This window comes from Triturus cristatus, chromosome 11, assembly GCF_964204655.1.
Source record: "Triturus cristatus chromosome 11, aTriCri1.1, whole genome shotgun sequence".
Lineage (NCBI taxonomy): Eukaryota > Metazoa > Chordata > Amphibia > Caudata > Salamandridae > Triturus > Triturus cristatus.
The window spans coordinates 1,114,064,763-1,114,089,066 of NC_140594.1; the positions used below are offsets into that span (position 1 = coordinate 1,114,064,763).

At 41.4% G+C, this 24,304-nt stretch overlaps 1 protein-coding gene across 1 annotated transcript in view; it reads left to right on the forward strand.

Annotated features, from left to right (window-relative positions):
* The window catches only part of RNPEPL1 (arginyl aminopeptidase like 1), a 132,927-nt gene that overhangs the window by 31,872 nt on the left and 76,751 nt on the right, over positions 1 to 24,304 (forward strand). The window contains exons 2-4 of the mRNA XM_085635624.1: positions 16,044 to 16,184; positions 17,116 to 17,267; positions 17,959 to 18,075. Coding sequence (XP_085491750.1) covers positions 16,044 to 16,184; positions 17,116 to 17,267; positions 17,959 to 18,075 — 410 coding nt within the window. The remainder of the gene's footprint in view (positions 1 to 16,043; positions 16,185 to 17,115; positions 17,268 to 17,958; positions 18,076 to 24,304) is intronic.

The window sequence follows — 24,304 nt, forward strand, 5'->3', positions numbered from 1 at the left end:
TTGTGTGTAACCCAGGTAAGCGGGACCAAAAAATGGTCTGACCATGGAAGGGGGGTGGGTTGATCAACAGTTAGATCCAGGCAGTTACTAAATATAGGGTCAAGTAAATTGCCTTTTTCATGGGTCGGGGCTGATACCAGTTGGGACAATAGAAGAGCTTCCAGATCATCTAGTAACTCCTTAGCAATGTGGTCTGAGGGGGAATTGAAATGGAGATTAAGGTCCCCTAGGACCTTGTGGTTGGCAGAAGATAGAATTCTTTCCGCTATGATTTCTGGAAGAGACCTATGGAACACTTTTACAGGCTCAGGGGGCGGTAGATCAGGGTGCCGGAAAAAGAGCTATTTGCGTTGAACTCTATGCAGAATGCTACACTCTCGCACTCAGGGATAGTTTCTGCTGTAGTACGGCATCGGTACTGGTTTTTCAATATGATCGCCAGACCTCCGCCTCTCCCTACCGGTCTATCCTGTCTAAGGATATAGTAACCTACGGGTAAGGCTAGAACCACGTCTGGCTCAGAGTGAGCCATGTTTCTGTCAGGAAAACCGCGTCTGGCTTTTTCTCCTCGAGCAGCATGGCAATCTGTGTGCTATGTTTTGGTAAAGAGCGGCAGTTTAGCGCATACATGCGGTAAGTTTGTGCCGAGGCCGACGGGGATTTGCGGAAGGAATGTTTGCACCCCGAACAGCGGGCGGGAAGCTCTGTGGGAGCATAGATATGGGTGCACTGGGGAGCGGCAGTCCTACCTATGCTGTATATGGCCGCCGAGCTGTAGGTCCTGCTCTGGGTAGGGTGGGAGCCAGGGTTTGTGGCCCCGGGCCCCGGCTGGTCGCGGACGGGCGCAGACGGGCTTGCCTTTGGCGCGCCTTCGGCGCCCCGCCGGCGCACCCGCTGCGCCCGTCCGCTGCACGTCCGGAACCAGCACATCCTTAAATGAGGGAAATAGGGGGGTGTGGCCTGTTCCAATGGGCGTGGCCCTGGTGTCCCGGTGATTCACCTGCGACCCGCTGCAGCACCTGACTCGGCTGCGCGGGGAGGGAGTCACGTGGGGAGCCAAGAGATCGACTCTAGTTGTTATTTAAAAACACAGTATCACAGTTTTTAAAAAACACAGTATCACAATTACAATTTTAAAAGTAGTCTTTAAAAAAGTTCTGCTCTCGGCTTTCCGCCTCAAGAGCTCTGCTTACAACAGTGTTAGAGTGGAGGGGGTACAGTAGAGTGTCATAGAGTGGCTTAGCAACAAGTAGAAGTACAAACTGCGTGTTTACGCTCTACTTGCACTTTTTTAAAACGCATAAAAAGCATTGTGGTTTACAGTGCCAATAGCTCGAACTCTCGCAAATGCGAGACCTATTGCATTGCAAATACTTGATCTACCATCCGCAGATATAACCGTTGCTTCTGGAAGTGCTCTCATCACAAAGGCGCCGTCCCAGCAGGAGTGTGTGCCCAGATAAAGGACTCCCAATGGCGTCAAGTGCCATTTATCGTTAAGCACTGCGAATAGTCTAAGCAAGTACAGGGGAAGGTAAGGAGCATAGAAGGAATGGCCACACTGCAATACTTACTACACGGTCCTGACAGTGGTGGGATGAATACTGCGGCGGTGCCGTGCGAGTAGCTGTTCTATTACTGCACTGAAGGGTCACTGCGACTCAGTCCGCACTGGCCTCACTGATACTCGAGTAAGCTGCTGGTGTGCGTCAGGATCCATTCCGCCCGTGGTGAGCTTGCAAGGCAATCAGACTCTTATTTGCTTGAGTAGGCAGTGGTTAGATGAGAACCTGTCATTAGTAGTTCTATCAGCGGTGGACAAGGGCGTAGTGGGCTGCGGTCACTGGATCTCAGTGACCTCTGAGGATTGCAATAGGTGTTGCATGTTTTTAATGGAAATGTTTTTACTTCTGCACCAGACCAGACGGCACAGCCGGGGCCTCAGCTGAAAAAGCACCACCATGAATCGGTAGAAGCAGAGGGGTGGTTGGGGAAGGCATGCCCTGATGTGGGAGGAATGAGGTGGTGTAGGGACGGCACGGGGAGATTAACAGATTAAGTGACGGGCCAAGCTGGAAAAAAATTAAGCGTCCATGAAGGTTACAGGGCAGGAACATGAGCAGAGGCAGGGCAACTACTTAGAGTGCTGTTGAAGTTCGGGAAATAACGTGAAGCGTATTAGCACAAGTAACGGGCAGTCCTCATGGGAGGAGGCGAAAGCCCAAAAGGAGGGACTTGTAAGCCTATCCACCAATTAAAAGAGGGCATATACTATTGACAGTAAGAAAAGTCAGTTGAAAACATGGGTGATGCTTAATGCCCATAGTTTAGGAACAAAATGCCTCACACAGCAGCGCATGCACTGCCCAGGCTTGACCTAAAAAGGACTTACCTGTGAACAAAGTTCTTCGTCTTAGAAATGATATAAAAGTCAGTGTTATTTTTGCAAATTGGTCTTGAATGTATTCTTGAGCGTGTCTCATTTATTGCGTCTGTGAGTACAACAAATGCTTAGCACTATCCTCTGATAAGCCGAACTTCTCGTCCACACTACCACAAATAGAGAGTTAGTATGAACTACTTTTGCCTCTGTATTACTAAACAGGGGTCTCACTGGACTCTCTGCACAGTATACTTCATTTTAGTACCTTGTATAGAGAGCCATCTTCCTACATTAGGTATTGCAGAGCAAGCTGGGCATTGAGCGCTATTGGGCATCTTGCACGGGTAACTGACAGAGACTTACCCCTCTCTGCAATCCTGGAAGTGTAGGTATATAAACAAAATGTAAAGGCCTGTTTATAGAAAACGAGCAATCATGGAAGAATACAGTAAACAGGATATGCTCCATGGTAGGCACAAAGGCATGCTGGACAGCCTAAAACAAAAAAAGCCTGCAAATAGAAAGCAAGCAAATGTGATTTACAAATGATAAAGCCAATGGGCAGAATGCATTCTTAGATCAGCTTTCAGTGTGCACAAGAAGTGTTTAGCAAACAGGCAGCCTTGCTGTCTGGTAGGCTTCAACCTAAAGAGACTGCAATGGCCTATTTTATTTATTTATCGCTCCTTTTAAAACAAATACATTTCAACTTACAATTCCTAATGTTTTAGGAATTGTAGGACGTTTATTTTATGAAAGTGTCTAACTGGGATTCAAATCAAAATAAGCTTTATTCGATTTAAATTATTAAATCATAAAAGCACAATACATAAAAATATATATGCATCATACCATATGTGTGCTTTGGCAAACCATTTAAAAATAACTTCAATTAAAATAAATAAAAGCTGCAGTATCATTTCATACACATCCATTAACACACAAGTTTATACATATAATCATTTCGCAATAAAGAAGGAAGAGACATTACATTGTTTTTCTGCATCTAACCACCCCTTTCATGTATTTGGTTAAACAATCAGTAAAAATTCCATCATCTAAAAGTTGCAATTCAAAAAACGCGGGCGGCATCGTCACAAACCTTACTCTTTTAAGATAGGCAGGATCCATCTTTTCTGTAATAGTGTATACAATTTACAGAAAAACATAATGTGAATTGTGGTCTGGTTAGATATGTCATCGCATGGGCATGGGCAGAGGCCTAAAGAACGTGACCAATCATTCATATTTGGGAATGTGACAATTCTAAAAAAGTTGCCTAGGCGGAGGCGTGTCAATAGCATCCTAACACATTTAGTAGATATGGTTTTTTTCCCGGTTATATCAATAACGTGATTCTCTCTAACAGACGGTTTGATGATGATATGGGAAAGTATGCTAGTCGCCAAGAAGTTCACACTAGCGATCTTTAAAACTTTCCTTGGGATTGTGGTGATGCTAACCAGGTAGGAGAAACCTTCAGGGCATCCCAGGTCGGCCACAACGTTTTTAACGTAGTTGAGCCATGGGATAGAGATACCAGCTGCAGTTTCAGGCAGTCATTTATCACATCCCAATTAAGGCCAGTGGCTGTGCTTGTCCATATCTTGTGCCATAGTAAAACCGGCTGTATTTTAATTAAGTCGGATAAGTATGGCATTCCCAGTTCAGCCTGGCAAAAGTACGTGGTCGTACTATTCGGGGCGGCTAAAAGATATCTTATAAACTCGTTCTCAACTAGCTGCAGCGATTCTGCATTTGCATGTCCCCAAATTCTGGGTCCGTACATGGCTGTTGAAATGCATTTAACTTTGTAAATTTTTAACAATTCACCAATAGGTTGCTTTCCTAGTTTTCTTGCAAAGTTTACCAGAGCTCCTGTGGCTTTAGCAAAAAACAATTTTTTCGATGTGATAGCATTTACCCACGAGCCCCTTTTTTCAAAAACAATTCCCAGGTATGAAAAGTAACTGGCAAATTCAAGTTTTTTGTTATTAATGAAAATATCCTGACACTTTACTCTAGACTTGCCACATTTCATGACAAATGTTTTTGTGATGTTTACATTAAGGTCTAGACTTAACATATAAGTTACAAAACTCGACGCAACTTTTTGCAGACCTATTTGCATGCGGGATAACAGGACGGCATCGTCCGCATATAGTAATGCTCCAATTGCCAATGCAGGTATGTCCGGGCATTCCCTTGATAGTGTTGCGCCTAGACCTATTATGTACAACGTGAAAAGGAAGGGGGCTAGCACACACCCCTGCCTTACCCCCTTCCTAACCGGGAAATTTGAGCTGCGCTTCCATAGCGGACACTTGCCTGTGCATCTTGGTACAGCTGCCGTAGAAAATTGAAAAGTGGGTTTTCCACACCCAGAGACTCTCAAATGCTCCAAAGTTTCCGGTGACTGACCCAATCAAAGGCCAAGCTCAAGTCGACAAAACACAGAAAGAGATTTCCACGCTTTGCTTGTATGTATTTTCCCCAAATCAGGCTTAGGCCTTGTTCCACAGCACCTAGTCGTTGACAAAATTCATACTGTAGTTCCGTAATTATTCCCATTTCCTTAGCCCACGTCTGCAATCTATTTAAAATAACTCGCCCGGCCACTTTCACAAAGGAGTCCAGAAGTGAAATTGGTCTATAGCAAGCCGGTCCCTCCTTTTTTTAAAAATAGGAACAAGTATTGATTCTGCCCAGGTTGGAATAAAGCCTTGTTTGCAGCAAACCTTTAAAACAGATGTTAGTAGTGGGCCCCACAGCAGGCTTTGCCTCCCACGCTTGAATTAATAGCAAGTATCACTTCATCCACTGTAAAATCGATACCGATTGGGAGGTGGTTCAAGGAATGTGCTCTAAGGTGCGAATATTGGTTTTTGTCAACACTAAAAAACTTGGTAAACTTGGTAATCTCGATAGTGGGTTTATTTTTAGGAGCCAGGAACGAGGCATTGACGGCCTCCAAAAACCTTTGATATCTTTTAGTTCGGTCGCTAGTTGGAGGGCCAGCCATGCTTCGATTCTTACGGCCTCATAGCGGTCTCTAAGCGAAATTATGTGAGCAGTTCTTGCCTTTTTTATTTCAGCCTGATCTCTAACTGGCTTATGCAAGGCAGTTTTTAGGGCTTCATGGTCTTTGCTGCAGTTGGTATCGAACCAGCCTGTCTTGATAATAGGGAAGTCTTTTATGTTCTATTTATACGTTTTTATTGCCAGTGATATTTTATGAAAGGAGTTAAGAATGTCAGAATCTGCAGCCATCTTGTCGAGGTAGATGGCAAAATCAAGTACGCAGCAGCTTAAAAGTGACTTAGTTAGCGCTAGAGGATCCACTCCTGACCATTTAATTGTGTATCCATTAGATCTATTTACAGCCATGTCCTTTACAGGGTATTTGGCCTGGTGTTTTATGTTTAACACTTTAGCGGGCATATCTAAGATAACACTAATGGGGAAGTGATCACTGTAGGCAACAGTGTGAGTTATGAAGTTGTGTCTTCTACTGGCATATCTTTTAGAAACTAGCACATAGTCTATGGTAGAACGCATCCTTCGTCCGTTGAAAGTGCTAATAAAGGGTATAGGGGTGAACATGATTCATTAGCAAAACCCATATCCGCAGAATACTTGATATTATTTAGTTGGTCCCCGAGAAGGCAGTGCGACAAATTAGTAATGTCATTCCCGTCGTCGGGTATTAGACTGCAATTACCTCCTTCAGCATCAGGGCATAGACCAGTGTTGAAATCCACTCCTCAGATTACACAGACGTCCTTATTTGTCTCCTTTTGCTTTGTATTCGGTTCCTTCTGTAGATGCCTCAGAACTACCTCTGTTTGTTCTGCGGGAACATTATTGTAAAAGTTCAGTAGGACAGTACAGTGTGTATTTTCAATGTGCAATTTTAAGACCTGGTAGCAGGTGTTTGATACAGTGAAATCTAGTTTTTTGAAATTCACCCTCTAAGAAGTATAAATGCATAGACCTCCCTTCTTCCTCCCATGGGTAGAAGGTAGAGCCGGGGTATGAAATGTTTTATACCCGTTGACATGCTGTGCACTATCCACCGAGGTTTCCTGAACGCACAGTTTGTCATAAGCATCTACAAATTCTAGCCATGCGGCGTTGGAGAGTTTAGAGGTTAGACCCGCCACATTCCAGAATACAATTTTACTTGACCAAGTCCTGCTCTCGCCTTGGTTTCTATTATGATTATTGGATTCAACGTTACATACGCTAGAATGATGAACAACACAATTTGGTAAATTTGGGGGAGAAATGCTTCTGTTTGTCATATCTGTTCCCTTCTCTTTGTTGTTATGCTCGGTGCTATCACTATCAGCTGTTATGTTGAACAGGTCGTCTGCTTGTGGCCTCGGGTTATGGCGTGTAGAGGTGGTATGTATATCATTTATAATGTTTATCACAGTATTGTAAGATTCCTTGTGGTTGATAGGTGTCAATTGAAGGGCAGGGGCATACTTTACCTTGGTCAGGTTTAAGTATGCAAGACTGTCTGTGGTAGTGAGTCAATCTATGTCCTCTAGTGATGGAAGTATATCAAATCTATTCTGCGTTGGTATACTAAATGGGTGTAATGGGGCACCATTGGGGACTCTCCGCTGGGAATAGTGCTGCATTTGGTTTCGTAGGGGAGTAAAAATAACCAAGAGACAGTACATTAATTTCCCTGTTTGTAACATGGTCACTGCCAAGTCTGGAGAGGATCTCGCATGTCAGTTTAGGTGTTCTAAATGTGAGGCTTATGCAGTCACCAGGAAGTGTTTTATCCCTTTTCCCTACCCATCCCACTCTTCTCGCCATCTTAAATTCTCCAAACAGAGCCTCTGTTAGCCCGGTTTTGGTACCGAGCCAGCAGAGAGCCTTTTTTCTCAGTGCTTCCCATGTTTCGTCCACCTGCAAGGATAAATGTGGGACATTTGCTAGAATAATAGTGTGTGGGGTAGCCTCCGGCGGTAGGTTCAATCTAATACCTTCCCTCTCCATGCGCATTGTACGGGGGGAGTCATAGGACAATTTAATCTAGCCTCAGTATGGGAAGTTACACCTCTATGGTTAAGGCTGTGGTCGCAATTATTACCTACAGATGTTTTTGCTGGGCCTCGAGTATTGTCAAGCTGGGCAGACGGGGCAAGCTTTGCTGGTCCTACTGTAGGATTTGGCATATTATCCGGGAAATTGTTGGGGCGTACACCGTGACTATTTCTCAGGAGTTCTTCAATAGCTGTTACCCTGATCAGCAGTTTCTCTAGGGGTTCTACAACTGTTTTTTGATGAGCTTCTAACCCATAAAACCTATTTTATTGTTTTATGGGATAAAACCTATTTTATCGTAATCCTCCTTATGACTATTTTTGCAAGAGGTCAAAGCTGAGGGCCCTGAACCCCTCTTAGCGGGTTTGGATTTGTTGTTGCTTTTCTTTAGCTTTGTCTCTCCTACCTTGGGGTTAATTTGGGATGTGTCAGGGTCACTAATGTAGAATGCACTAATCGAGTTGAGTAGTGTCCCTCTAAGCACAGCCGAAATTGCACCGAAGTTGCAGAATAAACATTGTTCAAACTCAAAGGTAAAATAACAAGTTGTTCATTGTTGTCATATTCCTCGTTTTATTCACGGGATATGAAATTCATCAAAGTGATCAAGCCAAGGACTCGTGAAGTATACTCAATGCATTTCGGGTTTTACATAACCCTTCATCAGGAGTAGTCCTAAGAAGAATACAAAAAGGAGAGATGTGTCGACCTGTTGCGTCATGTAAATAATTAAATTAATGTCTGGTGAGTTAGAAACTAATCAAGAGAGGATCAGTGACTGTGAAGAACGTGAGATAACAGAAGTAACCATTCAAAAACGAAACCTTATAGGGTGGCGGTTTATTGTGAAAAGAATAAAGCAAGAAATAACGTGATTAAAAACAACGGTGCAGCGAGGACCAAGACAAAGTGATGTTGAATCAAGTGTGCGGTTATTATGGAAAAATAAAACGAGAAATCACGTGATTAAAAACAACGGTGCCACAAGGATTTAAGGAAAAAGTGCTGTAAAGTCAAACATGTGAAACATAACTGTTTGAACCTCAAGCCACAGAGCCATGCTGTTCCCCGGTGCGTAAAAAAGATAAAATCATGTGGTAGCAAGACATACCTGGTAGATTAAATAATCTGAGTAACCAAAGTTACAACATGCGGTGAAAATCAGCGTGTGCGCTTGCAATCCTGCTCCAACGGGTGGGTCAGTTAGTAAAAGTGAAAAAGGACATGCCTTCAAATATCACAGACCGGGTAATAAAAAGTAAGAAAGGACCAAATAACATTGGAAAAAAGGTCAGCCATCTTGTGATGGTATTCATGAAGTGACATTGATGCTGTATATGCGGAGATTAATGGATACTGATGTATGAAGTAATAACAAGAGGTTAAAATGTTTGAAAAATAATAAAAAGAACAGAAGATAAATGGAAGATAAGAAACCATATTAAAAGAGGAATTCAAATGAAAAACGGTTTAACTGAGTTGGAAACGAATAAAGTTAAATGAGAAAAAAGGAATTTTTTGTTATAGAAGGCTGAAAAAGACTGAAAAAATAAAAAAAGATCCACAGAGAAACGTGATGGAGGAGAGGAAGATAATAATAAACGAAGTGAAGTTGTGAAAAGTTGTGTAAAATAATAACGCTGATAAATACAGATAATCAGATGAAGTAAAATAGACACAAAGATCAAAATAAGTTCACGAAATCAGAATGCACAGAGCAAAAGTTACAAAAAGCAACTGAGTCATTGAGTCCGTGTGGGACCAAGGCATTCATTTTGTAAATCCATGCTGTTTCTCTCTGTAAAAGATATTTACGGTTGTCTCTGTTTTCTCTGATTGGAATCATTTCACAAACCAGAAATCTCAATTGGCTGATGTTGTGACTCTTGGATAAAAAGTGCATCGCTACCGTTGACTTGATGTTTTTGTTGCGAATGTTGCTTTTATGTTCTGTTAGACGCACTTTTATTTTCCTCTCGGTTTTGCCTATGTATACGAGGCCACATGGGCATTTTAGCATGTATACAAGATTCTTTGAGTCACATGTCGCTGTAACGTGTAACTTGATGTTAAAACCTTGTGTGGGATGTTGAGTTGAATTTCCTTTGATAATACTATTACAATGCCCACAGTTATGACAAGGTATGGTACCTTTGTGAGATGAAACTGAATCAATGGTGAGTTGAGAATGCAAAAGTTCCATCAAATTCTTACTCCTCATATGCAAAGAGAGGTTTCTCCAGAAATGTATCCTTGAAGTCTGGTTCTATCTGTAGCATTGGCCAGTGTTTCAAAATAATTTTCTTGATGTTAAAACTCTCTGTAGAGAATTTGGTGACTATGACTGAACGTGACGTAGACCTCTTAGTGTCACAAATCTTTAATAATTGAGATCTGGATTTGATTTGAACCCTTTCCAAAGTAGAAATTAAAGTTTCTTTTGGATATCCTCGATCAATGAAACGTTTTTCCATATTCAAATTCTCTTGTGACAGTTGTGTAGGTTCAGAAATGATTCTTTTAACTCTCAGAAATTGAGAATATGGTAAGTGTTGCTTCAGAGAGGGCTGATGGAAGCTTGAGAAATGTAACAAATTGTTCCTATCAGTGCTCTTCCTGTATAGAGTAGTCTCAATCCGACCCTCCTTGATGTACAGCAGTACATCCAAATAGTTGATGGTATCACTATGAATGTTGTACGTAAATTTCAAACGATCATTGATCCCATTGAGAACCTCAATAGCGGTTTTTAGTAGATGTTCAGAACCTTTCCAAATTAAAAAAATGTCATCAATGTAACGTAAGAATAATAACATGTGTGGTTTCCACTCTATGTTGTTGAGAATGTGATCAAGCTCAAACTTGTGCATGAACAACTGTGCATAGCAAGGAGCTGCACAATTGCCCATCGATGTGCCATTCAATTGAAGATAGTACCTGTTATTGTAACAAAAATAGCTGTGATAAAGTGTAAAGTGTAGTAATTCAAGTAAGAATACTTTATGGTCTTCAGGGATAGAAGATTGTAACAGAAAAAATTCGATGGCTTCCATGCCGAGGTCGTGTGGAATGGAAGTGTATAGTGAAGTTACATCAATGGTGCAGAACAAAGTATTGGTGTCCCATTTAATGTTACTTTCTTGAATGATGTTCAAAAAATGAGTGGTGTCTCTTACGTAGGTTGACATGTTATGTACTAAAGGTTGAAAATGTCGATCAAGATATTTACCTACGGGTTCATGTTCTGAACCACGGGTGTTGACGATAGGTCTCATGGGTGGATCAATGAGATTTTTGTGTATTTTAGGCAACATTCTTAAGGAAGGTCGTGTCGGGAAATTTTGAGTGAAAAATGTTTTTTGTTCTTTCTCACCAATGGTGCCACAACGGACTGCTTTCTCCACGATCTCTTGTAGAGTTAGCTGTATTTCAATGGTAGGATCCTTGTCAATTTCAGAATAAGTTGTACAGTCTTGAACATATTCTTCCAGTTTGCATCTGTAAGGACTAGAATCCATGACGACTAATGCGCCACCTTTGTCGGCATTAAGAAATGTAAGGTCTAGATTATTGGCCATATTCTGAAGAAGTGCTTTGTCTTTTATTGTCAAATTCCTTTGCCTGATTTTGTGTGATTTGTATGTCTTCAATAGATCACGTTTTACAAGAGTTTCAAAAGTATCAAGCACTTTGTGGCTCACAGGTGCCATATAGGTGCTTTTGGTTTTCAAACCGCCCAAGGTATCAGTGGGTTGAGGTTGAGGATCAGTCAAGACATTGTCAAAAAAGTGTCTGAGTCTTAAAGAGCGCATGAAGCGATGAAGGCTAACTTCGGTTTCTAGTTGGTTGGAGGAGTAGGTGGGGACGAAAGATGATCCTTTTTGAAGCAATTTACTCTGTGATTTGTCAAGAGGCACTGACGAAATGTTGATAACCAAATTATCTTGCTCAGTTATCGCTGACTTTTTGTGACTCTCTTGTCCAAAGGTAATGTGGTTGGTCTTCCGTTTTTTGCCCCTCCTGGGTCTGCGTTGTCTGACTGCCCTGTCCCTAAAAAAGGAACCGCAGTTGAAGATGTAGACGTGGATGGTGAATCAGATACTGATTGTGTACCTGTCAGAGGTTTCTCCAATTGGCTGCTAGGTTGTGGTCTGTTCCTGATGTTCTCTGAATCACTAGAAGCTGGCGACGTGTCCGTATCAGAGGTTTTGCCAAAAGGTCTGTTTTGACGTCTGCGTGCATAGACTTCAGCCCAGTTCTAGACTTCTCCCGGTTTGTAGTCTATGGTGTCCCTGCGAAATTTGCGCAATTTTCTTTCATTGATGTCTTGTGTGTGTCTTTTCAGTTGTTCATTAATATCTGCTAATGTTTGTGAGAGATCCTCAGCAGAAATTTTCGTGGATAATTCCTGTTTGAGTTGCCCAATCTCCTTGTTCAATTCTTCCAAGATATTAGAGAGCTCCTCAATAATCAATAAATAAGGTCTAGTGAACACTTGTTCAGAATGCCATACCATCTTTCAATGAATTTTGGGTCGTTCTTACATAGTGATGGCTTCAAAGAAATTCTTAATCCTCTCGGAATGCGTTGAGCGCGATGGTATTTATATGAGGGTGCTAGCGTGAAGTCTCTGATTGATTTCACGTTTAGTAAGATAAAGAAGTTGTTTAATATTGCTCTGTGCGGTACCGGTCCCAGAAGTGGTTGATTCAATCTCTCCAATGAGTGAATAGATTCTCTGTGCTTCATCCTCGCCAAATGCGAACGTGTCAGCACGTTTATCAGTCAAGTTCGTGATATCTCGCTAAGCCATGGTAAAGTGGGTGCTGTGGTAGTGGTTTAGCGAATAAAGTTGAACAATGTATGCAAAATCACGCACACCTGAATTTATACAAATGTAGACAGGATGAGGCGTGCCTTAGAGGTGAACGTCACCTAAACCAGGACGTGTAGACAAATGAAGAATGCACTAATCGAGTTGAGTAGTGTCCCTCTAAGCACAGCCGAAATTGCAACGAAGTTGCAGAATAAACATTGTTCAAACTCAAAGGTAAAATAACAAGTTGTTCATTGTTGTCATATTCCTCGTTTTATTCACGGGATATGAAATTCATCAAAGTGATCAAGCCAAGGACTCGTGAAGTATACTCAATGCATTTCGGGTTTTACATAACCCTTCATCAGGAGTAGTCCTAAGAAGAATACAAAAAAGAGAGATGTGTCGACCTGTTGCGTCATGTAAATAATTAAATTAATGTTTGGTGAGTTACAAACTAATCAAGAGAGGATCAGTGACTGTGAAGAACGTGAGATAACAGAAGTAACCATTCAAAAACGATGTTGCATCTGGGTTTCTTGAGCGCTTCGATGGAGGTTGGATCTCGCGTTCCTGATCGGAGATATATATATGATCAGACGCATCTTGCACACACTTGTTTGCATGAATAGAAAGATCTTGGATAACGATGTATTCAAAGTGAGGAGGGCATAGATAGATCCATGTGCTCGGGGTTTGCAGGCCCCGTAGATTCCTCACCTGCCCCGATACCCTGGTTCGTTCTTTCTTCCTTCCCCGGGAAAACTGGGTTGACAAGTGTTTGTTTCTTCCTTTAGGTTGTAACTTGAGTCTGTGGGATGATTGTTGGGAATGTGCTCACAAATGTTTGAAAATATCCAAAAGGTGTAGAGTGTGCGTGTTTGCTATATTTGCATTGGATCCCCTAACACTGGCATTAAAGACATACAGATCATATATGTATCTGGACTTGACATACAGTTCGGTGAGAACTGTTGTCATTGTGATAGCCCTAACTGCCCATTTGGCCTTTGAACCTCTTGTTTCTGCACACAGGGCAAATTGACATACACTGTAACTCAATATGTTGAAAAGCAAAGGTTGGTTTTCAATCAACACTTTCCATTTGCATGCCTGAAATATTGTTTTTTGAAGAGCGTTCATTCAGATCAATAATCACGGAAACTGATATTGGGATTTTAATGACAAGAAGCACCAGTGGATCACAGCAGAGAAGCCAGATGCTCTAGTCCTGGTCATGGGCCATGCAATAATGTCTTAATATTCTCACTTTGTTGAATATTGTGTCGTTGAAGTTTCTAACTGCCTTCCTGACATCTCTAACACGAAAACACAGAAACAGCTAATCAGCGAAACTTGAGGCTTTTCGATTCATAGCTGTATATAATGACGGGAAAAAGATAATTGTGACAAGGCTCAGCAGGATCTGGATAAACCCTTGGCCCATGGAGTTTCATTTGTCTGCGGGAAACGTTCCCAACCTGTGTTTTTTCCTTATTCATTTTTTTCGATTTACGTGGTAGTGATTGCGTTCTAAACAAACACTTTACAGCCTGTGGTATTTGGGTCATAGTACACTGAACTCCTTTTTCTGGCACTGAGCTCTCTGGTCTTGACTGCGACGGATTTACTCTCTGTTGGAGAGATCTGCAGCAGGCATGTGTCTTAATTTCTCTTGCTGTCCGGTGGTGGCAGTTAGTTGTCTTCCTTTTAACAGTGGGAAGGTTCTCGGTTCAGCAGAACAGCACCACCCTGCTGGAAATTGAAAAATTGCTGGTGTATCTGCCACGTGTGTCAGTGATCAAATTTGCATCAGTACTGCAATATTGTATTTGTAAAATTCAGTCATGCTTACTTCTGTATTACTTCAGTTGTTTTTTACTTTATGAAGATGGGTTCCTGCTGATCTAATAACTTTTCTTTTCCTGCACATTAGTGGGGAACAATATCGTCCCCTTCTTTTTTTCATTTCCAGTACCTTCCTATAAAAACGTCTGAGTTGGGTTAGTCGGCGTCCTGCAACTTTGAAAAATTGGCGAAAATTATTCTTCACTTTCCACATTTTTTCTAAATGTTCTCATGGCCAGAGGAGGTTACCTCCTGGTCTCCAGTTTTTTTTTCCAGTCATATCCCCTTAAATGTGGTCCATTTTGACACATTGCTATAAATGAAATGGATGGATCACCCTGACATTGTTAGAAATTAAACAAAGGGTTCACCCTCTAAGAAGGGGGTTATCATTTTCCAAACACATTTATGTCCATGTTCTTAATTCTGAGAACACCGGTGCCCACATATGTTACATGTAACCCTGATTTTTTAAATTGTTTGTTAGACTCAAGCTTGTGAACAGATGTCCGTTTTGCCTGTTTGTTCTTAGTAATTTAGTTCAGTGTTAAAGGTTTTACGTTGTAGCTGTTTTCAGTGCTTGGCGATTGATTTCCAAAGTTTAGAAGTAAAGACAAGGTAGATGTAAGGGTAGCTCTAGTACTGTGTATGCATGGACTCCATTCCCTTCTCCGTGCTGACCCACCATTCCTACTGGACTTCGTCCATCATAGTTCTTCAAGAAGGTTTTAAAGCTTTCTAACAAAGGTAATGTGGAATGTGGTGGCTGTCCTGATGAACATTCAGGGCTTAGTTATATCTCATTAGGATGGAATTACAGTCTGGCACAGCGAGGCAGTTCTTGACTCCCATTGAAATTCAAAGAGTTGTTAATTAACTGGATGGACTGGATTGTGAGATACACAGGTTGGCTGAAAGAACCAAACTCTGTCTTTTCCTACCACTCAGAAGTAATTTATTGGAAGTTTTTTTTGTCTGCAGATCTCAGCAGTTGTTATGGAATGTATTTCAAGTTTTTGGAGTTGAATAAAAAGGCTCCGACAGTGGAAAGCATGTGTAAAACAGTAGAGGGAGGCTACAAGAAAGAAACCAAAGAGGAGAGTTGGAGGTATGTGAGCATGGCCTTTTTAGCAGGATTTCAGGTGGTTGGTTGCTGTGAACTAAGATGAGAATAGCCAACACTGTATACGGAATGATGGAAAAGCAAGGCTTTTGAGAAGGAAGAGGCAGGAGCTGACCACAGTATTTAACTGTGATGTCAAAACTCAATCTTGAAGCCTAGCTCAGTGCTGTACATGACAAGGATAAAACAAGGCTCCACTGATTTCAGTCTGAGTCCCTTGATTCAGAGTTGTGATCGATCACCAGAGACCACTACGTTTGTGTTTGGTTTCATTGTTAAGCAGTCATGTATCCATGAGATGGCATCGTGATGGTGGAACTCTGGTTAGTATGGCACTGGTAATTCATTTTTTTCTCTTCTCAGCCAGATGGTAATTTCAGCAGCACAAATGCAGGATAATGACATCTTATGCCAGGTGTGCAGTTATAACTTGGAGATAAATATATTGGAACAAATCAGGAGGGTTACTTGGGTTGAGAGGGCGAAGGGATAAAACAATAAATTGCCTTTTTTGAAAGAAGGTTTTAAGCCCTCTCGGTGCCAGACCTGATGATTTAGTTTAATAATTGCAGCAATGCTCCATGGCTGTGCAATTAGTTTATCATGGAAGCAAGCCTATGGAATATGTATGTCGCAAGTAGATGGTTCTTCTTTTGAGTGCATAATTGCTGCTAGTGTTCGGCATCGTCTGCAATTGCCATCGCTATCATTTCTGTATCTTTCCTACCAGTGATTTGGCTTGACCGGTGATTATTCAGCTCTTTAGGGGGAGACTCAAAATGCTTTATATTTCTGTTTGTCATCCTTAGATTTGGTGGCTGGATCCAGAGCTCACGTACGGCAACTCTAAACTGTTCGTGTTTACCCAAGGCCACTCCGTGTGTAACCGATCCTTCTTCCCCTGCTTCGACACACCGGCAGTTAAAAGCACATATTCTGCTACGGTTAAGGTAAGTGCCAGGACTTTGACTAGTCAAAGAGCAATCGCGTCTCTTGCAGTGGCTGAGAATAAATAAAATATGAACATGTAATGCTGTGGGGGGGTAGGACTTCTAGTACAGGTAGAAGCAGATAACCTGTATTGATCTAACATGGCCGCATTTCAGCTGTAGGACGCTCCTGTAAAATTGAGGAGAGGGGACGTATGTTGTGCGCTGTCAAACGGACTTCAGCTGCCATTTCTGTGCACACGGTCTTCTACCTAGTCAAGTGAATGTATTCCAGTCCACCTACCCTACATGTTTGTGGCTTTCAACCCCAAAGTAAATTGTACTACACGGAGAACTTGTTAACATAGACGGGTCACCAAACAGCAGGGCTTGAATACTGGAAAACACAACCTCCGCAGCTGATGAGATCTTTTTTGATCTTGAGCAAGAACCTGACTTTATTACCTAGTCAAACAACAGAGACCTCTGGAAGAAATACCATCAAAGTAATACATGGAAAACAGAGATTGCAGTTTGTTCATCTTCCTTGTAGCTTGTGTTCAGAACCAGTTGAGCATTGAATAAAGTTTCCATCACACGTGACGGTAGAACGATTCCCTCCAGACCCTGTGGTAGAGAATAAATCTTGCTTCAGGAATATATTACCCTAAAGTGCTCCAAGCATGGAGCCAATGCTGACAAGTTGGCTCTCAAATCTCTGGTACTTTTACCTCCCATAGACTGAATAACAATGAAGGTGCTTGATAAAGTCCCTCTTTCCTCTAGATTATGACTTGCATTTAGCAAATTATGATTGGGTCTCAGCCCTTTCCTCGAGATTATAACATAATTCCATGACAAGTACTACCTGTCTTTGACCTCCTTTTGATGTACAACTGTTGAAGCCTGACGTGCCTTGTTTTAGATGACCTACGTTTTGTGTGATTTTCAGGCTCCTGAAGGCATCCAGGTGCTGATGAGTGCCACCCGGAGTACCTACCTACAGGACGAGGGCATCTACCAGTTTCAGATGGATTACCCAGTTCCAGCATATCTTGTGGCTTTAGCCGCCGGGGATATTGTACCTGCTGACATCGGGCCTAGGTAACTACATAAGAATGTGTCTTCCTTGTGTGAGCCCTGCAGTTTGTGGTAAGCTGTTGGGCTGGCAGAAGGAGTGGAGAGAGTTGTTGTTAGTGTCCTAGTTTAAGAAGCTTACGGTATCTAAATTCAACCAGTAAAGAGAAGATAACGGAAGAGTGAAGGGTAGATGATAAGGAAAGCAATATTGATTATTTTCGAGTATACTGTTGCAAAAGTGAAATGTACAGAGCTCCGGACAGTGGTTTGCGAGGGCAGCTGAGAGCCACTGCTGTGCATCTGGGTGATTCAAGACCTCTGCCTGGTCCCTTTCTAGTCTATTGCAGCTCTCCCATGAGCTAGCACTGGTCAGGGCTGTTGTTACGCTTGACGTTCTCAGTGCAAAAGGACCCACCAAACTTTGTTTTGAAATTATCTATACATTGTTCTCTAATTGGTTAGGCACCTCCAAGAACTCCTTTCTTTAGCTAACGAAATTTGACACAGTTCTACTGTATGCAACAATGGTTAGAGTGGGCCTATTGTTTGTGTGACCTGAATGTTGCATGCATGGAGGGCGGCAGCTGGGAATGAATGAAAGCAATTTATCCTAGTTTCAATAATTATAAGGTGTTTACAACCTGTTCTTGTGTGAAATGCTGCAAGAAAAAGGTATTTATCTATTTCTGTAAAATGTAATCTTCTTTTGGTGCAGGAGCAGAGTGTGGGCAGAGCCCTGCCTGCTGCAGACTGCCACCAGCAAGCTGGCTGGTTTGGTGGAGCGCTGGCTGAGTGCTGCAGAGGAGCTGTATGGTCCCTACATCTGGGGAAGGTGAGATGGAAATTGAATATGGGGGATGGAGTGATCAAGAAAGAGAAAGTGTTGCAATGCGCGTTGATTTGTGGATGACTGGAGGTCTGTCCACAGACACAATACTACTTTCTTTAGTTTGATAAACATGCTGGCCTACAGTTACTGCCATTTAAAACACATATGGGCGCATGTGGGTAGTCGTGCTGAAGTCTACCCATACATAACTGCTCACTGAGGTTCCTACCACCACCACATCAAAGAGGTTTGCGGTAAATATTTCAGTATATCCTGATTATAACATTGAATTAGTATCAGATGATTGTTGCGATGTCATGAACACAGTAAATAAGATCTTCTCTGGTGTGGTCTCAGACTACTGTAAACCTACCTTACAGTCCTTTTAGAGCCACCAAACAACGCAGCACAAGGACACTGCAAACGTAAAGCTCATAAAGCAAGAATGTTTTGACCTGAGGACAATTGCTTGGCTTATTGCAGTTCAGCACATCCTGTTAATATGCTCAGACTCAACATTGATGTTTCCTATTTCTCTGGGAGACGATTAATCGAGATCCTGCTAGTAGAAAAAATAATTTTAATAAAACCAAATCGTAGTCCAACCCAAAGAGAGGGAGTCCTAAAAGTATTTATTTAAATCTCAGCAAAGAGAAGAACATCTGATCCTCCATCAGTCATTTCAAATTTTATACTTCCAGTCAGTTTAATCCTGTTACTACTTTTCAATTTCTTTACTCCTGTCGAGTCTACGTTTCTCTTGAATCATTTCCTTTTTCTTTGTGGTAAGACAAGATTAAAAGAAAAAAAACTTTAAGAGAAGTGTGCGGTTTCTAACATCCCCGGAGAAAAGAGAATTTAGCGACATATCTACATTTTCCCTTACTTCAGACAAGACCAGTGCAATTTTAAGGCAATCTTTTAGTTTTTAAAAAGAGACAATGTCCAGCTTCAGTTGAAAAGGAGAAGTTTATTGGCAGAAGAACCCCTGGGACATGCAGGTCCTCCGTAGTCTATAACTGCACTGATCTTCCCTGGTTTCTACACTCCAGAATCCAGTGAAGATCCAGGCATGAGCCATGAAACATACATTGCACAAAACAACACCCCCCCCCCCCCCTGACAAAATAATAAAAGAAAGAAGAAGCAAAAAAAAACAAGAAAGAGCAAATAAATATAAGCTAGCAATATAACATATATGGAACTATCCACAGAAAATGAATATAAGCAAGCAATATAACATTTGTGTAACTATGCACAGCAAGAATATACACATGTGGTACTATGCACAGATATAATCATTATGCCATTTTGGTTTGGAGATAGCAAGATCGGACATTCTCTTAGTTGAGGAAGTACTGGTGACCACTTTGTCTGTAGTAATGTGTCCAGACATTCTACTAACATTAGGACATCCGTGAGCAGAAATGCTGTTATTGTTTTTGTTATTCAACCAGATGTCACATTCTAAATCGTTACACAAAGTAACTTTCCTGGTATTCCACCTCCATCCATCATTCAACAAAATACAATTGCCTACCACTTTCAAAACTTCCTTGGGTTTGGACCATCTGGATGAGCCTGCCTTTTGATGTCCCACCAGAAGAGTTCTCACCCAGTCACCAACTTTGAATTTGCGAACGCAACCTTTAATTTTGTCATTATGTCTCAAGGTGTACTTGCGTTGATAATCCTGAACCCTGCGTTCTAATACATCCTTAGAGACGTGTTGTGAACTTGCTCTACACATCCAATCAGGTGTTACTTTACTACACGCCATACGTCCCTTCAAGAGACTAAAAGGAGTCTCTTGAGTAGCAGTATGAGGCGTGTTGCGGTAACTCCAAATCATCTTTTTAACAGCGACTCTACAATCAGCATCAGCTAATTGTATGCACTCCTTTAAAACCCGATTGAACCTTTCAACCATACCATTTTCCCTTGGGTTGTAAACAGCAGTTGTACAGTGCTTCACCCCACACACCTTCAAATACTCCTGGAATTCAGAAGCTATCAACTGTGGACCATTGTCGCTGGTGATACTTTCAGGGTAACCTACCCTGTGAAATATTTCTTCACAAAAGCTGATGATATTGGAGGATCTGATCTCTTTCACAAAAGCCACCTCAGGCCACTTTGTATAGTAGTCCATCAAAACTAGGACATATTTTCCTGCAATTCCATTGACACTAAATGGACCGCAAATATCCATAGCAAGTTTTTGCCAAGGCTTCTCTGGCAGAGTGGTGGGGGTAATGGTAGTGTCCCGGGATACAAGAGATTTGTCCCTACACATACATGCAACACAGTTCCTTACACTTCTTTCAAGGTCGTTGTCCATCCCTTGCCCTCCTTTTCATACACAACATCCCTGAGTGTCCTTCATGCAATAGTTCTAATAATCTAGTGCGTAATCCCATGGGTACAACCAACTGATCCAGAATTAGACTCAAAGGATAACTAGGATCACACCATTTTGTACTCCATCAAATCTTTGTCAACCAATAAGTGACGATTGAAACATTTTGACAAACAAATCACATGCTGTAATGTGACATCATCCAAAGTGGCTTGTTTCCATTCCTCTACTCTGATTGCACCTTTACACGACTCCCCAACCGTGGCCACTAACCATTATTCTTCTGCATCATCATAAATGTCATACTCACTGGCATTTTCTGACATTGGCAGACGAGACCAACAGTCTGCATTGACATTTTTGAGGCCGAGTACATACACTATGTGAAAATCGTACTCTTGTAATCTGTACAGCCATTTGGCTATTCTGGGTGTGGCTTTTCCAGCTCCTTTCATAGTGAAAATGTCTACTAATGGCCTGTGATCAGATCTTAACTCAAAATTCGTGCCCCATAAATATATCTTGAAGTAATTAATGCCCCAGAAACAAGCAAGAGCTTCTTTTTTCAATAACGGAATATGTAGCTTCCGCCCCTCTGAGTTCGAGAGGCGAAAGCTACCACCCATTCAGTGTTGTCTCCCTTCTGCATGAGGACTGCCCCCAATCCATATGCGCTAGCATCTACCACTATGATGGATTTGGTATGTGGATCATAAGGTTTTAAAGCAACAGCTTTGGCAATGTCATTCTTTATACTGTTAAAAGCTGACTGGCACTTCGAGCTCCATTCAAAGTTGACACCTTTTTTCATGAGGAGTCTTAAACAATGTACTTTAGACGCAAAATGAATTAGAAATTTAGAGTAGTACTCCGCTAACCCCAGCAAAAAGAACGTAATTGTTCTTTGTCTGACGGTGGTGGAGCATTTTCGATAGCTTGCAGTAAGTTCTTTTTTGGTTTGACCCCGTCTGCAGAAAGAGTATGTCCTAAATAATCAATCTGTGTTACTGAAAATTTACACTTCTCGGCAGATACAGTCAAACCAGCAAGTTGTAATTTCTTCAGTACTTCATTCAATATAATATCATGATCCAATTAATTATTTTCCCAAACTAATATATCATCTTGTAAAACTAACATCTTATTGATGCCCTTCAAGATGCTACTCCTCAATCTTTGAAAAACTGCTGACGCAGAAGCCAGCCCAAAGGGCATTCGTAGAAATTGCAACGCTCCCTCAGTTGTTATAAATGAAGTAAGATGACGAGAGTCGGGGTGTAGTTTTATTTGATGGTAGGCATTTGAAAGGTCGATGGATGAGAAGTTTTTAGCATCCTTGACTGTGGCTATCATTTCGTTGATGCGTGGCACAGGGTGACGATCAACCCATATGTTCTTGTTTAGATCTCTTAAGTCCAAACACATGCGCAAATTTCCATTAGGTTTGCGCACCAAAACCACTGGACTGAACCGCTCTGAAGCCTCCATAGGCTCAATGACTTTTGCATCACATAACCTGTCTAATTCGATTTTCAATTGTGGTCGCAAAATAAATGGAACATTTCGAACTTTATGAACTACTGGAATGGAATTGGCTTTTAATACAATGCGGTGTTCGAATTTGTTCAAACATTCAAGTTTGGGACTAAATAACTTGGGGATATTTCAAGTACCATTTGGAATTAAGACTGTCTTGAGTTCTGTCTTGAGTTCAAAGAACTTGGTCTGGATGATTTGGATTGACTATTATTCCCAGTTTCTTTTGTTCCTGCCACCCTAATAAAGCTCTACCTTCTTCAACTACACACATTTTGGCCTGCGTGTATCTGTCTTTATATACAATGTTTCCCATAAAATATCCCAACATAGGAAGCTTGTTGCCACAGTATCCCACCGGTTCAATATCAGATTAAATAAGGTTGCATTTACCAGTGGATTCCCAAACATTTTTGTCAATAATAGTATAAGGAGAACATGAATCAGCCCATAAGGATATGTTGACTTGGTTGAGAGAAAGAACACACTTGGGTGGTTGATTCGTACCAGACACTTCATTGACTTCATTGTCCCATATGTCTAACACTTCCACGTCACTATCTCTCTCACTTTGTGATATTTCACCATTATCCTTAATTACATTCACAGAACGTTTCCATGTTTCATGATTTCCAGACCTGCACATTTTTGAAAAAATGCCCCAGCTTGTTGCACTTAAAACAGGAAACATTAGTGGCAGGACACCATGGATTTTCTGCGGAGTGTCTAAAATTACCACATCTAAGACAGGAGCGTTTATTTAAATCGAAAGACATTTTAGCATTGGAAAATTTTGCTCAAGGGAAATATTGTGTGTTACTTCTCTCATTAAACGAATTGGATTTAGTTTGTGGTTTAGTAATTTCATTGTGATTCTTAGGAGTTTAATTCGAATTTCTGTTTTTGCGATTTACAGCACATACAAAACCTTTCTCTTTGGTTTGTTCATTACTTAATTCTTTGACATATCAAGAAGTGTTCTCGACTCTTTTAGCTATGTCAATGGTTTTTTGTAAGGAAGGGTCTTTCAGTTCTAATAATCTTTCTTGAATTTTGGCATTGTTGGTCCTATTAATAAATTGGTCTCTAATAATTTCTTCATGAAGATCCTTAAATTTGCATGACACAGCTAAAGTTCTCAGTACAGCTATGTATTGTTCAACATTTTCCCCAGGTAATTGTGCCCTAGAAAAGAATTTGTCTCTCTCTACCACTAAACTTGTTTTCTTGCCATAATTATCTTCTAATGCTTTTAATGTTTCTAGGTATTCATCAATAACTAATTCAGCAGAATTTGAATTGGTTTCTTCACCCTCACGGCTGGTAGAATTAGCAAGTGCAGGTTTAGGCAAGGTTTTTAACACTTTCCTGCCTTCAACACCTAAATTATGCTTTAAAAGAGCGAATTTGCGTGAAGCTATAAAGGTTTCACCGCCAATTGCCTCGAGATAAGTCTCGAAGGATTCTTGCCAGTCTACCCATGCCATTGGAGGAGTACCCGGATTTTGTAAGAATTTAGGCGGGGCTAATACAGACGTGGTATCCATGACTAAATGAATTCGAAATGTGTTAATTTAACCCCAAAAAATGCAGAAAAGTGAAAATGCAGTATAGATATTATATAATTATGCTCAATATAAGGATAAAATAACACAACAAATTAAAAAAAAGAATGTAGACACCGTCGTCGTAGTGAAACCCTTGGCAACACAATAAACTGAAATAAATAGTCGTCACCGTTGACAGCGATGATGCTGATGTTCCCATATCGTTTTCAATAGCAATATAAGTGATGGAGTTGTTACAGTTATTCAGAACCACAAAAACTCACTTGAAACAGGTACGTGGGTCACTGATCCATGGATGCACACAATAGATGCCCACACGTTGCATAAGAGATGTGTGAATCATTGAAATAAGAGTCGCAGTTGAAGTGGCATCAGTTCCGCATCATCGGGGTTGGAAAAGAAACAAAGTGACACACCAAACATGGCCGCCGTGCATGATACAACATAGCGTACCCCACAATGCTTTGTGTCAGGAGAAGCGACGTCCGGCAGAATGGTGAAAGCAGTTGGAACAAAAGCTCTTCAACAATCTGTAAGCACACACGCTTGTTGCGGTGATGATTTGAAAAAACCCTGAATGTTACCGCTGTACCAGGCGGCCCAAAAAAAACCCCCAGATATAACCAGACAGTCAGATGACAAAAATCGGGTCAAAATAGTAGTTCTCCTCACTACAAGTCATGCGGAACTGCAAATGCAAAACACCAAACAGAGTGGAGAACGGAAAACACAGTCACTTCAGAAGAGGGAGGCTTCTCCAGCGCTCCGG